Source organism: Cyrtonyx montezumae, unplaced genomic scaffold (assembly GCF_038088225.1).
Source record: "Cyrtonyx montezumae isolate F1298 unplaced genomic scaffold, pur_monq_1.0 scaffold_5, whole genome shotgun sequence".
NCBI classification, from domain to species: domain Eukaryota; kingdom Metazoa; phylum Chordata; class Aves; order Galliformes; family Odontophoridae; genus Cyrtonyx; species Cyrtonyx montezumae.
In genome coordinates, this window is record NW_027072056.1 from 8730627 (window position 1) to 8744282 (window position 13656).

General features: G+C 36.4%; 1 protein-coding gene across 1 annotated transcript in view; it reads left to right on the plus strand.

The window, feature by feature from the left end:
* COL4A3 (collagen type IV alpha 3 chain) overlaps positions 1-13656 on the plus strand; it is a 59261-nt gene that overhangs the window by 34360 nt on the left and 11245 nt on the right. The window contains exons 28-42 of the mRNA XM_065748407.1: positions 772-864; positions 1956-2060; positions 2966-3063; positions 4254-4404; positions 4544-4657; positions 5332-5499; positions 6566-6655; positions 7120-7254; positions 7964-8062; positions 9031-9120; positions 9688-9827; positions 10560-10686; positions 10945-11025; positions 11948-12046; positions 13292-13342. Coding sequence (XP_065604479.1) covers positions 772-864; positions 1956-2060; positions 2966-3063; positions 4254-4404; positions 4544-4657; positions 5332-5499; positions 6566-6655; positions 7120-7254; positions 7964-8062; positions 9031-9120; positions 9688-9827; positions 10560-10686; positions 10945-11025; positions 11948-12046; positions 13292-13342 — 1641 coding nt within the window. The remainder of the gene's footprint in view (positions 1-771; positions 865-1955; positions 2061-2965; positions 3064-4253; positions 4405-4543; positions 4658-5331; positions 5500-6565; positions 6656-7119; positions 7255-7963; positions 8063-9030; positions 9121-9687; positions 9828-10559; positions 10687-10944; positions 11026-11947; positions 12047-13291; positions 13343-13656) is intronic.

Here is a 13656-nt window from a genome sequence, read left to right on the forward strand (position 1 = left end):
TGAGGCTGGAAGGCTGTGCTTGACTGTCTTCATTGTAAAAAAAGACCTCTTGATTATGTATCCAGTTATCAGTGTGAGCTAAGTCATCCGGAGAAATTAGGAAGCACTGTATCAGTGACAGAATCATCAGTGTGTTTATTTAAAGGCAAGTATAATCTGGAAGAACTTGAAGTTGAACAGAAGAGATGTTTGAAAGACAGAGTCAAGTCACTTCTTAAAGATTTTTGTATTTTAGATCCATGGAACTCTGAAGCTTACTGCTTGTAACTGCAGTGAAAGCTGGGACACCATATGCCTATGCTGTTGACTCATTTAAGAAGTGAATTTGTTATACGAAGGGATGAAATTATCAGAATGCATCTGCCTGAGTCTTTATCACTCTTTCTGGGTTTGTCACATTGTTCCACATATCAAGAAATCTCCACAAATCTCTGTTGGAGACATTGCTAGTTGTGAGGTTTTTTGGTTTGTTTCTTTTCATCTGACCTGAGAGCAGTCATTGTTGGTGTTGACAATAACTTTTATTTCCTACTTGAAATCATTTTGTGCTTTTTTTCTGGGTTTCCACCAGACTGCAGCAGGGCTGAGAGTAAGTCATGAGGTGGGCTTATTGTCAATAGAATTATTTCCCTATATTAAATCAGGATTTGAAGGTTATTAAAAATCTCTCAGAACTGCTGAAGTCTGCATTTTAAAATGAGTAGATGGCTTGCTAATATTTTAAAGGCATAATATTTCCAAACTATAAGACTTATAATGTATTTCCTGAAGGTCTGAAAGGAGAGATGAGTAGGATAGCTCCATTAGCTGCGTTGCCAGGACCTCAAGGGCCAGATGGTTTACCTGGACCCCCAGGAGTGCCTGGTGAGTATGTTTACTCTAAAGTAATGTCAAAATGTGAGGTGATCTGATTGGAATTTCTCTACTGTCACTAGTTGGATAAAACTGTTGGGTTTTTTTGTTTGTTTGTTTGTGTTTTTTTTTTTTTTTTTTTTTTTTAGAACTGTAAGAATTTCTTTGGTGTAAAGACTAAGGAATTAGCTATGTCCTTGTCTTTCAAGAAAATTAGGGGACGTGGACATAAAAATGAACAGGAAGGGCATGTGGGGCCATGCCCACAATGTGCAGTATAGTGGAGGGTGTAAGCAGTTCTGTATTTTGTTTTCCAAGAAACAGAAACTTCAGGTGTGTATGTCGCAGCTTATATATCCTGAAAGGTGCCTCTGGCATAATTTTGGCAAAGTCTAACCTAAAATACACTGCAACTCCTGCAGTACTTGAAAGAGAAGAATCAAAATTAGTTTACAGCATTCTTAAGTCCTCAGTAGCAACAGTAAAAACAATTCTCATACAGTAGTTGCAAGCTTGCTCAAATAGCCTTCCTTGCTCTTTTTTTTTCTTTACTTTATTAGCTATTGTTCTAAGATACTATGAGTGATCCTGAGTTTCCTTTATGTGTGGGCTGAGGGGGTGTTTCTCTGGTAGCTGGTCTTCTAAATATTGCAGTGAGATTGAAGCTAACTCTGAGGCCTCTGTGATTTGATTTTATGGAACAGTGCTCCTTCAGACTGCTCTGAGTAGCACAGAGAAATCTATTGTCAGTTTAATGGTAGCTTCTATTCTTATATCTGGTTCTGCTCTGAGCCTCAGCCCTATGATGTGTTGCTTGAATGTCCTCAGGAAGTGGAAGATTTGTATCTGCATATAGTTGTTCAGAAAAGTTGAAATTGGGAATATTTCAAAAAAACATAACTCAGCCTCATGTCTGCTTTGATGCTGTGAATACAAAGATCATATTATTTTAAGTGATGTGGAGAATAAATAGTGTTGAAGATTAAATAAAACAATCTACAGTGATGTTCTAATTAATAATGATAAACTAGAAGACATAAGTTCATTGCACCTTGAAGTTCTGTGCTAAGATGCTTCACAGTTTATGCATTTTCCTTGAACAGGTAGGGTTGGAACAAGTGGTCAGCCAGGTGATGTGGGGCATCCAGGGCCAGCAGGTGACACAGGCTTTCCAGGGCTTGGTTTTCCTGGAAATACAGGCCCAAAAGGTAAAACACCTTTTGATCTTCTTAAATATATATATATATATTAAAATAGAAAAAAAAAAAAAATTAGAAGTGTTTGTTTTTGTTTTTGTTGTTTTGTTTTGTTTTGTTTTTTAGGTATTTTTTTAAATCTCAATTGAAATCAATTAAAAATTAATTTTAATTTTCATTAAAAAAAAAGAAAGGATTAGTGAGGTGATTTTTTGCACTGTTGTAATTTACTGCCTTCAAGTTGCAAGCTTAAAGTATTTCAGAGATGTATTAAAGCTGCCAGTAGGAAAATATTTTAAAAGATGATTTTAAAGAATTTATGCTTTCTGGAATACTGGTCAAATAAATATTTATTCGAAGTGCCACACTTATTTCAGATGGACTGTTTACCGGCATGTCTGTTACAGAGTTGTACATGTAGCATTAGTTTATTTTTAATCAATATTGATTCAATACAGTGTTGTATCTGGTCTACTCATGAGGAAATGGAACGCATTTTGAATAATGTGAATTTGGCCCTTCCTTGTTCAGAGTCATGCCTCTCTTTTATATATGCCTTTGGATACTGAAAATATTATGAAATACTCTCATAGTCCTATTAGGAAACATGAAAACAAAAGTAGAAAGCTCTGCTACTGAAGTTACTACAACGTAGCTTGTTGAGGAGGATGGTAGGGAGCTGGCAGCGGAACAGGTTCACTCCAGTCAGTTCCTTAACACTTGAAACAAGTAACTGAGCAGTGTTACAATGAGTATTCACTGGATACTTAGGTAAATAGACTGTGACCGATATATATCAGTATGTAACTTAATGTAGTGAAGGAAGTCCATAAGGGCTTACATACAAATACCTATTTGTAAAATAAGGTGATAAATACAGCATTTAAGCAAAGACTGACATTTCATTTCATTTGCAGGAGATAAAGGACTTCCTGGAGGCAGAGGGGCACCTGGTTGTGAAGGAAAAACTGGAGAGCCAGGCCGAGCTGGAAATCTAGGACAACCTGGAGAAAAGGTTCAGTTAGAAATACAGCAGACTTTTCCGTAGGACCCATTCATTAAATGTGGCACTGCACAAATAAATTAACAAGTGTAAGGAAAATAAAAGCTCCTGAATATACTAACCTGTGATGCACACTCTGTGAAATGAAATCTCTTATAAGAGAGGTGTCAAGTAAAATTTTAACTAAAGATGCAGGATTTCAGATCTCCATGCATTTAGAATGTTTTGATACTTCTGTTTTCAGAGCACAGGGAGATTATTGCATTGCTTCAGCAAATAAATAAATGCCACAGCTTCTGAAAAGGTGGCTACTCAGAAATTACTGATGGCATATGTAATTTTAGGATACTTGACTAATCTGTAATCAGGATCCAAATGTGAACAAGACAGTAACACTTAATTTTTTGGAAAAGGTGGCATTTCTTTTTTTGTGTGTGTTCATAGGACATTCTTTTGCGTTGTTGTTTTTTAATATGACAAAGAATGAGGGTTTAAATTTTTGGGTTTGTTTATTATTTATTCTGTGCTTCAAGCCACAGAACAACTTGGTTTGAAGTGATCTTTCTGATCCAAATATGTAATTAGTGGCTTGTATAAGCTCAGCAATACTAACCAGCTTCAAGAACATAACTCGTTTGCTCATACCCCAAACAACCAGCACTTCAGTCAGCCAATAAAAACAAACAATTCAGCTTTTCCTTTCAGGGAAGAGAGTTGGCACATTTATCATAAAAACAGTATTAATGGAAAACAGTGTTCGGAATAATTAAAAGGGGAAGAGGAAAAATAAAAGACTGTAACTGAATATTCTGAATATTCTAGGTGCTGACTTTGATTACTTAAATAAATATCCTAAAGAAAAAATGGCTATTGTAAAATAAAGGAAAAATTTTATTTTCAGATATAGGTCCAACATTTTTCAGTTAAAGCAAGCATCATAATGCAATAAGAGCCAAACTGAGGGAATTGCCTACTTATGCTTGGTAGCAATTTCTTAGATTTTGGAGACAGAGTTCAAAAGCTATTTAGATAAATTAATGTATTGGTGGAATTTGCAACTGGTCAGTAAGGAACATCCGGTGGTCTGCTGAATTGGAGCCATTATGTGTGGTAAAAGGCTAGCTGATCACAGGGTGAAGAAAATATTTTCACAGATTTGCAAAGTGTAATATGTGGTGATTGTCTGTATTTCTGTGTTACAGGGTGACCCAGGCATGATTATTCCTGGAGAGCCAGGCAAACTAGGTTCACCAGGAGGTCATGGCATTCCTGGCCCAAAAGGTGATACTGGATTTCCAGGACTTCCAGGCTTACCAGGGCATGCTGGACGTGATGGCGATAGTGGCCTAAGAGGTACTGTGGTCAAACAAGCATGAGGAACACAACAAGTTAGATCTATATTTTGAGGAAAGGGAAGCCAAGTCAAGCAGCATTCACTCAAACTTCAAACTACCATAGAAACTGTTATGAAAACACTCTCCCTTTCTTTTAGGAGATCCAGGCTCATCTGGTGCTCCCGGGGATCCAGGTTTTCCAGGGAAACCTGCTGAATGTCTTCCTGGCCTGCCAGGTTTGCCAGGTTCCCAGGGTGCTACAGGCCCACCAGGTAGGATGTTTCAAATCAGACAAGCTTTTTGGCTGAGTGGTGCTGGGCTTTATTTCTGCCTTCCAATGTCCTGAGAGACCTGAAGTTGCTTATGGATATTGACTATGGGATAATCTGTATGAAAATGAGATCTCATTTAAAAAGAAGAATTATCTGCAGATTGGAGGAAGTATGTGACTAGGGTAGACTAAGCTTAAGATTGCATTATATGACACAAAAAGTGATCATGAACTGATGCAGTCTGTTTCAGTAATCTGTCTCATATGGGTTGAACTTGGTGCAGTGTCACTGATAATACGCAAAACAGAGGAAGAGTCTCAACTATAGGGAAAACCAGTTCAGGGACTCAGAGTACCTGCATTTACTGTGCATGATTTCCTTTCCAAGAGAAACACTCTTAGACACTCAACTCAGTTTTTCTCGTGCATGTGAACTCAAAAAATTATTTTCATCATGATGGGAAGTCACTCCCTCAGTTTTTGGAGAATGAATGCAGAATTGGTATTTTATTTTTATCTGCTCTGCCTGGTATATGTTTTCATGTATGTATCTTCTGTACAGCTGTCAGAGTCAGAGTTCAAGAAGAGTTTCATACTTAGGATGGCAAGATAGAGATGAAGGTTAATTTTCCAGCAAGATAAACCTTACATACACTGTCATGCATTTTTTCTTAGGAAGAAGAGGCTCATTAGGTTCAAAAGGCAGACTAGGTCCTCCAGGCTTGGGTATCCCAGGAATCTATGGAAAGCCTGGGGAGCCTGGTTTTATAGGTCTCCTGGGAAACACGGGATTACCTGGTCTCAAGGGTCAGTTTGGAAGGCCAGGAGTCCCCGGTGTGCCAGGTAAGGTCTCTGCAAATACATGTTTTGACATAGAGATCTAGTCAGTCTCTGGAAAAAGGTGTCTGTCATGGTGACATGTAATTAACTCTAAACTGAAAATGCAGAAATAGATTACGTTAGCTTATCTTATATGGAAAACAAATCAAACAATCTACTGAATGATTAGAATATCTCAAAACTGTTGTGACGCAGTACCAAATTTTCTACAGTGCTCATCAGAGAATAGAAGGTTACTTCACATTGTTTTCAGTACAGCAATGTCTGAAACAGAACAGTAGTTAATTTAGTCTTCCCAGCATAATGAAAGTGTAAAGAATTTAATAGATCTTACTCAGTATCCCTTTTCAAATGGATAACTTATTAATGCTACCTTTCTTCTTCTATCTGAAAAAAAAATAGAAAAAAGCTCAGTTCTCGAGTCTGTCAGAGTTGTGACTCAAACTGTCACAGAGCTGACATTAAGTAGGTAATTCCTATAGGGAAAGTTGTTAGTTTATTTCTTTTTTGGAATTATATTTGTACTTGATTTGTAGAATAAAAGAAATGGGGTATGTAGTGCAGCTTTATTAACGAAGATTTTTAGTATTCTCAAATCCTTCGTTATTCTGTTGTTAGGAGATGGTTCATACATTTTCATATATACAACTGTGATATGAATGATAAGCATGCAGGCCAAAGCTAGGCTTCTAATGTCATTTAAGATGAGCTGTCATGTCCTGACTGACCTCCAGCTCCTGAACAACCTTTACATCCTGTGACAGATGTCACAGCCCAATATGGATATCTCAGATATGTTGCAGTCACCCTCAATTATTTCATTAATTGGTAGAAGCTTTTGCAGCTGTTAATAACCCCTCAAACCACCCAGGTTAATCTGTACATAAGTACTGTTTCATTTGCTGAAAGCTGGTAAACTTGCTTCTACAGTTATCTTCTAGAAATGGAGAAATGATTGAAAGAATCAGTTAACCATTTAAATCACAGGCATATGCTTAACTTTCTAAAGTAATGTTCTGTTTTACTGATCAGCCTTAACAAATACATTTCTATTGTTTCATTTCCACAGGCCGTAGGGGAGAGCCAGGTCTAATGGGCCCATTAGGAATTCCTGGACCCTCTGGCAGGATTGGAAGTCCAGGCAACCCTGGTATCAGAGGCAAGTGACAAAATTATCTGCCTTCATTATTCCTTAAGAATACAGGAACTTATCCAGAATTTCTTTGTGTCTCGGTAAATCTTTGACTTCTGGACCTTTGCAGTCTACCAACAGAACAGCAAAGTTTTGTTAGCACTACAGAATCACCACCTTTCCTACTTCATTGGTATTTGTAAAAATGGATAATGATTTTCTACAGAATTTTTGGCCCTGTTTTTTTTTTTCTGTCTCATTCATGCTCAACATACTATATCTGCTTAACAGATAATAAGCTTATATTCACTGTGAAAATTAATTATAACCTTTTGCCGTAAGTTGTAGTCATTAATGTCTAATTAATTATTCAAGTCCTTAAGCTGTTGATTTGGCATGTATGTTGACCTTAGAGGTAGGAGTTTAACTGCTTTCCTTGCATGTTAACATCTAGTCAGATTTCTTTAGAAAATGTCACTATTTTCTTTCAGGTTCTTTTGGCTCCCCTGGGCTAAAAGGAAGAAAAGGGTTTCGTGGAGCACAAGGTGAACCAGGTGACAAAGGTTTTCCTGGACCATCTGAAACCTTGGTTGTGATTGGAAATAAAGGAGAACAAGGCTCAAAAGGTTTACGTTCACTTTTTCATCATTCAGAACTGGTTAGGGTTGTCATCTGTGTTGCAGTTTCAGTGGATTCTAACACATGAAAGACAATGACTTTCTCAAAGTATTCACATGGCTTTCTGATAATTATTGCCAAACACTCAAACTGCCTTTTCATTTGTGAGGTAGCTGGATATTACATTGAATATTTATTTCCATTTTAAGAAGTCCATCGTTAACAATCCTCACATTGTAATGTCATATCAGTAACAAAGTGTGATTTTTGGAAGCTTATTATTATTATTATTATTATTTTTGGAAGCTTATTATTACAAATCCTGTGTGTCTTTACACACATAGTAGCCCTTGAGCAGAAATGAATATGCTTACCAACTGAATACCAGATTGTAAAGTAATTGAGTCTGCTTAGAAATATTTGACTGTCAGAGGAATTATTTTCTGTGTAATATTAATAGAGACTTGGCATATGAGTTGTGCATGCTGAACTAATGCTATCTGGCTTTGTGTAGACCTTTTCATGTTGTAGATTTCAGAAACTTCTTTTTGTCTCCATATGGGAAATAGAGAAGGCATTGATTGTGAGCTTGTCACTTGCTTGTGTTTGTTAACAAGTAAAATATTTTGCTCCATTTCAGTTTCATTAGTTTCAGAAGAGCTTGAAAACTCACATTCTAAAATGCTGTTGTGCATTTTTTTAATGTAACTATTATAGGAGTCCAAGGAAGAATGGGCCTAAAAGGAGAAAAAGGAGATGCAGGTGTCCAAGGTCCCCCAGGTCTTATTGGACCTCAGGGAGTACCTGGAGTACCAGGTATGGAGTACTTGTCTTGAAAATTACCATGTCACATCAAGAGTAAGATATTATTTTGAAAGTTGCTGGGTCTTCAGTGAAAAGAAGTCTTAAAAAGATCCAGTGTGAATTATAAACCTACATATGCCATTTCACAAAGTTTGCTCTGACATCACGATTCCCTCATATATAATGATACACATTGACCTTCAGTGAGGAAGTGAATATGATTGGTTTGTTTTTTTCCAAATTAATCATAATAATACTTTTTACTTTTCTGTAATTTTGGTTCAAGATAATTTAATTCTGGAAATCACAATACTGTAATTAGATACATAGAAATTATGATAATTAAGAAATTAGAAATCATTTTAGTCTTGAAATCAAAGTGTCTTTTGTCATGATGGGATTAACCAGTATCATCACTGGTATGTCCTCTGTAGTTATTGCAGTGTAGCCATCAAGAGAAAAGCTTTTTATGGGAGAAAATCAGACCTGACGTGGCTAAATATTCAGGGATTACCAGTACCCTGGAATTTAGGCATCTGGGCATTCTAGATGAAGCTCTACTTTGAAGTCATTAAACTGAGTGCTAATTTAGCTAAATTAAGCTGAAGTGATTGTGACACACACAGAAACCAGTCTGAACTCAGGTGAACAATGGCAGGAAATTCCAACACATAAACACAGATTGTTGATAAAATTGTTCAAAGGTTCAGTTGCCACTCCTGAATACTGTGAAGAATCACAAACCTTAACATGTTAATGTTGATACATAAGATTTTTTTTTTATTTGACAGTGATACTGATATTTTTATGTGCATCTAGAGCAGGTGAAAGAATTATACTTCAATGTTGCTTTATAAAATAATAAGATATCATGCAGTGTGTGAAGTAAAAGATTCTGTGTTAACCTCAGCTCTACTAGACAGTCAGTGTTTAAGTCAAGCAGGGCATGTGAATATGACACTTATTTTTTCATCTTGCAGGTGTCAAAGGATTTATGGGTCTTCCAGGGTTTCCTGGAGGACAAGGATTTCCTGGGGCACCAGGAAACAAAGGGAACATGGGACTTCCAGGTTATTTTCTATTAAGTCATGTTGAAAATTGATAGAGCTGTACAGAAGCATATACACAGATCTGAGCAGTTACTGTAAGCACACACAATACGTATTCAAGCTGAGATTTATTCTCTGCAGTATTTGCAGATTTCTTACACCACAGCAGTTGCCTGAATTGCAGAATGGAGTTCTCTCTCTGTGGAATTTTAGAGTGGGATGTTAATGATGTGTTGTAACTGACTATCTATGTATATAGCTTATAATGACTTCTTAAATAATAATTTCAGGGCATTAATTAATCAGTTTTTGGTAATGTATAGTAGCTTAACCTGCTTTTGTAACCAAATGCCTGGCTAGTGATCATAATACTTTCTTTTTATAAATTGACTATTGGAATTAGCGATAATAAATTAAATTTATATACTGTTAAATGTAATAAACTTTTTTAACGTTCTTGGAATTAAAATACTTTATTTCTGATGAAGAATTAATATCTGAGTATATAAGCAGTAGTTAAGAGAACAGGAAATGTGGTATGTGATTATGATCATTTTAAGAATGCTGTTACTATCTGTGTATTGCCAGGTCAAAAAGGACAGAAGGGATCTCCAGGCTTTCCAGGAACTTCAGGTGACCCTGGTCCAACAGGCTATGGTGGCTTTCCAGGAGAAAAAGGAGACCCTGGGCACCCATCTCCTGGACTCCCAGGAGAACCTGGTCCAAAGGTATAAAGGCAATAGAAACATTGTCATTGTCATACTAAGCAAAACAGAGCAGAAAAATGTGTAAGCAAGAGGTGTAGAATTTGCAGGAGATAAGTAGATGATATGCTAATGATGGTACATACAAAAATCATCTTATATGTCAAGAATTGCAGAGAAATATTCTTAGAAAATGCAAAAATTGTGTTATCTAAAACTATGTTGGTTTTTGAAAGCCTATTAATAGCATTTATTTTTTAGCAATATATAATATTAGATATAAGTTAGACCAAGTGGATAAAATTTTGCTTCACGTGTTTTGTCTGTTGAACAACTGGGAATCTTTACATATGAGATTATCCAAAAGATGTGGTTGATGATGTAAGCTGTACTACAGCTCCTGTTATCTGTCCACATTATCTGTTTACTTTATTAGCTGAATATCGAAAAAGAGATTGTTGTTCTGCAAATCAGTTGGGATTCAAGATAAAATGTGCATTTTACTATTTTTTATACCTGTGTATTATGTATGGAATGTATTTTTGGATGAAAAGATCAACTGTTAGAATACAATTGGAAAAAAGTCTATGAAAAAACATCAAAGGACTGAATTTAATTTGTGCAGATTAAAGAAATCGTTTCTTAGATATTTTCTGATTATATGTGAAGTTTAAAAATAAGTATGATTTTTCTATTCTTCATATACTGTATGTGATGTTGTTCCTTACCTGTCTGTGTGCAACTGCTATTTTTTAGGGAGATCCAGGGACACCTGGAGTTTTGGGCAGGAAAGGAGAAAAAGGATCCCAAGGTCAGCCAGGGCAGAAAGGAGCACCAGGACTACATGGGCTCAGAGGAGAAACAGGAGTTGCTGGAAACCCAGGTATGTTTTGTTTTGGAGGGTTATTAAATGCTGATATGCTTCTAGAAGAAGAGAATTTCTCAGTAAGCTGTGCAGGGTGTGTGTAGGGTGGCAACTGTCAAAAACCTCAACAGTTCCTTTGTAGGCAGCACAGCCAGGCTAGCTTATAGCAGCTAGAGGTCTGTCTCTGCTGTCTGAAGCAGAAATAGTAGCCTAGAGCTTGAACTAAATTCCAAGTGATAATGCCTCTTTTTCTCTCCCAAACTCTTTATTCTTCAGGGAAACTTGGACTCCCAGGAGATGTTGGTGTTAAAGGACAGCAGGGCCACACAGGACAACAGGGTGTTACAGGCCCTCCTGGTATGGTATATGGCATCTCTCCCAAATTGCTATCCTCTGCTTTGTTATTTTCTTTGTAATGAGACTGTTGATGTTCTTATGAGCTTCTAGAATTTACCTGACATAGTTACATTCTGTGTTAATGTTGCTATGAGGCTCTGTTTATGTTCTCAGTTCATCTCAGGGAGTAAGTTTTCATTTTGCTTCAGTATTGTGAAACATTTCCTTGATACTCTTTTTCTTTTTTCAGTCCAGAAGTCTCAAGATGTGATAGCAACATAGTATGAAAGGCTTATTTTACCTGCTAAAAGAGAATAATAAACTAAGACATAGCTAGACATGAAGGAGAAAATAAATTGGTGAGGAAAAAGGGGAAAGAGAGCACTGCATTCGTTTCTTAGAGCAGCAGAAAATGTTGAACCATATAAAAAAATACATAAGGATGAGTGTGTAAATATGCAGCAACACAGGTTTATAATGTAGACTTCATTGAAGTCAGTGTCTAAGGTAGACTCCATTGAAGTCAGTGTCAGTCACTGTCTTCGAAAAAGGAATTGAATGTTCTCATATGCAGATCTTCATCTAAATTATGTTGTAGTTCTGTTAGCTTTAGTGAACTAATGCTGGCTTATCAGCAGTTAGCAAAGATCAGAATATGCTACTGGAAAATTTGGTTTTAGGGAAAGAAAGCATGTATGTATTTCCAGCACCACAGATTCTGTGGAAATAATGGAAACAGTGGAAATAGTGGGACTTCTAAATCCACTGAAGTACAGTGCAAAAGTCAATGCAAAAGATATTTTGCTTTTGACAAATGTTTGTATACAACTTAGTTACCTCTGTCCTTAAAGTAGTTGCACTAATAATTTTATAAAAAGGAAATTCAGATCTTCTCTCTTTTATGTGAAGATAAAGTGAAAATGTGGTCCATTTTAATTCATAGGTGCCGTTGGATACCCTGGAGAAAATGGACTTGCTGGTGAAAGAGGCAGTCAGGGTCAGGATGGTATGCCTGGTCCCCCAGGAGTAAAGGGAGAACCAGGTAACTGCGGGGAAATACTTTCATTCTATTTTAAACATCGCTTTCTTTTCCCTAGCTAGAGTGACAAGAATTTTTGGGGAAGGATTAATAAGAAAATTATGTGGATCCAAATAGGAATTTATAAGTAGAAGTCTTATAATTTTACATATTTCATTGACTTTCTATGTAATCATAGTACATGCTATTAACAACCAACTGCATGTCACTCATCTGTTATGCATGTGGTTTGTCATAATTTTCCATTTAAAATGTTAACATCTGCAAGGGTCTAAGTATTGCTATGAATTATTCTCATGTGTTTCACGTTAAAAAAACCTAGGGGAATCAAAATTCCTTTAAAGAAAGGGTCTCATCTTTTACATAAAAAGGATGAAAGGAATTAGTGTGTAAAAACTTTCAACTGAATGTCATTCCTGATGTCATCAGTGTCCAGATAGGTATAGTCATGTGCTGAACTCTGACAAAGTGTTTTCATGTTTTACAGTCAAAATGTTTTTATATATTAGTATCTTAAAAATAAAATCCTGAGAAGGCATTCATAATAAGCCTTTTCACAGAATCACAGGCTTGTAGAGATTGGACAGGACTTCTGGAGATCATCCAGTTCAACCCTGCTGCTAAAGCACATTCCCTAGAGTAAGTTACACAGGAAACCATCCTGGCAGGTTTTGAGTATCTCCAGAAAAGGAAGTTCCACTGCCTGTTTGTGTAGCCTGTTCCAGTGCTCTGTCACCCTCTCAGTAAATTTTTTCCTCTCATTCAGGTGGAACTTCTTGTGTCCCAAACTGTGCTTGTTGCCCTGACAAAAAGATTCTGGTCCCATCCTCTAGACACCTGCACTTTAGATATTTATGTGTTCTTTCATATTCAGTTTTGAGTAATCATTGTTGAAGTATTTTCATTTTTATAACTATGTATGTTCTTTTATTTTTCTTTTTAACTAATTTAAATGCAAATTTTTGTCTGTCTTTTTCCTCTTGAAAAATAGAATACAAAGCTTATTATTATAGACTGCCTCAAATACAACTGGTAAATAGGAGTTCCTGCTGTAAAGAAAAGCTTACAAATATCATTTGTATTTCTGGATAGAACCAATTCAAATTAACGTGTCAGTTCCTGGATATGCAACTAAAATCTATGTTTTGATTTAGTGAATTTTGAAGTGAAATATGAAATGTTAGACAATGATATTTTTGAGCAATTATTCTATAACTATTAAGTGTAACACGATCTAATATTTTGTAGGAGCACCAGGGAGAGGAATCCCTGGCCTTCAAGGTGCTCCTGGTCATAGAGGTGAGTTGTTTGGTTTTTTGTTTTTTTTTTTTCCAGAAAGTATGAGCTTCATTTTTAAATACTGGAGTCTTCATCTTTGAGATACTTTTGGATGTTTAAAATGGCACATAGAGGGGCTGCCCTGAAAGTAATGCCTCTTGCTTTATTATGCTGTCCCACAGCATTGGGGCAGATGATGATACAGCAGTAGAGATTGAACCTTCTCGACAATAATAAATGCCACCTTTACGAGTGTGGCATGCAGGCTTTTGTTCATTGCTGGCAAATATGTACAACTAATGGTGGAGATTATTGAAAAATATTGTTGAAAGACA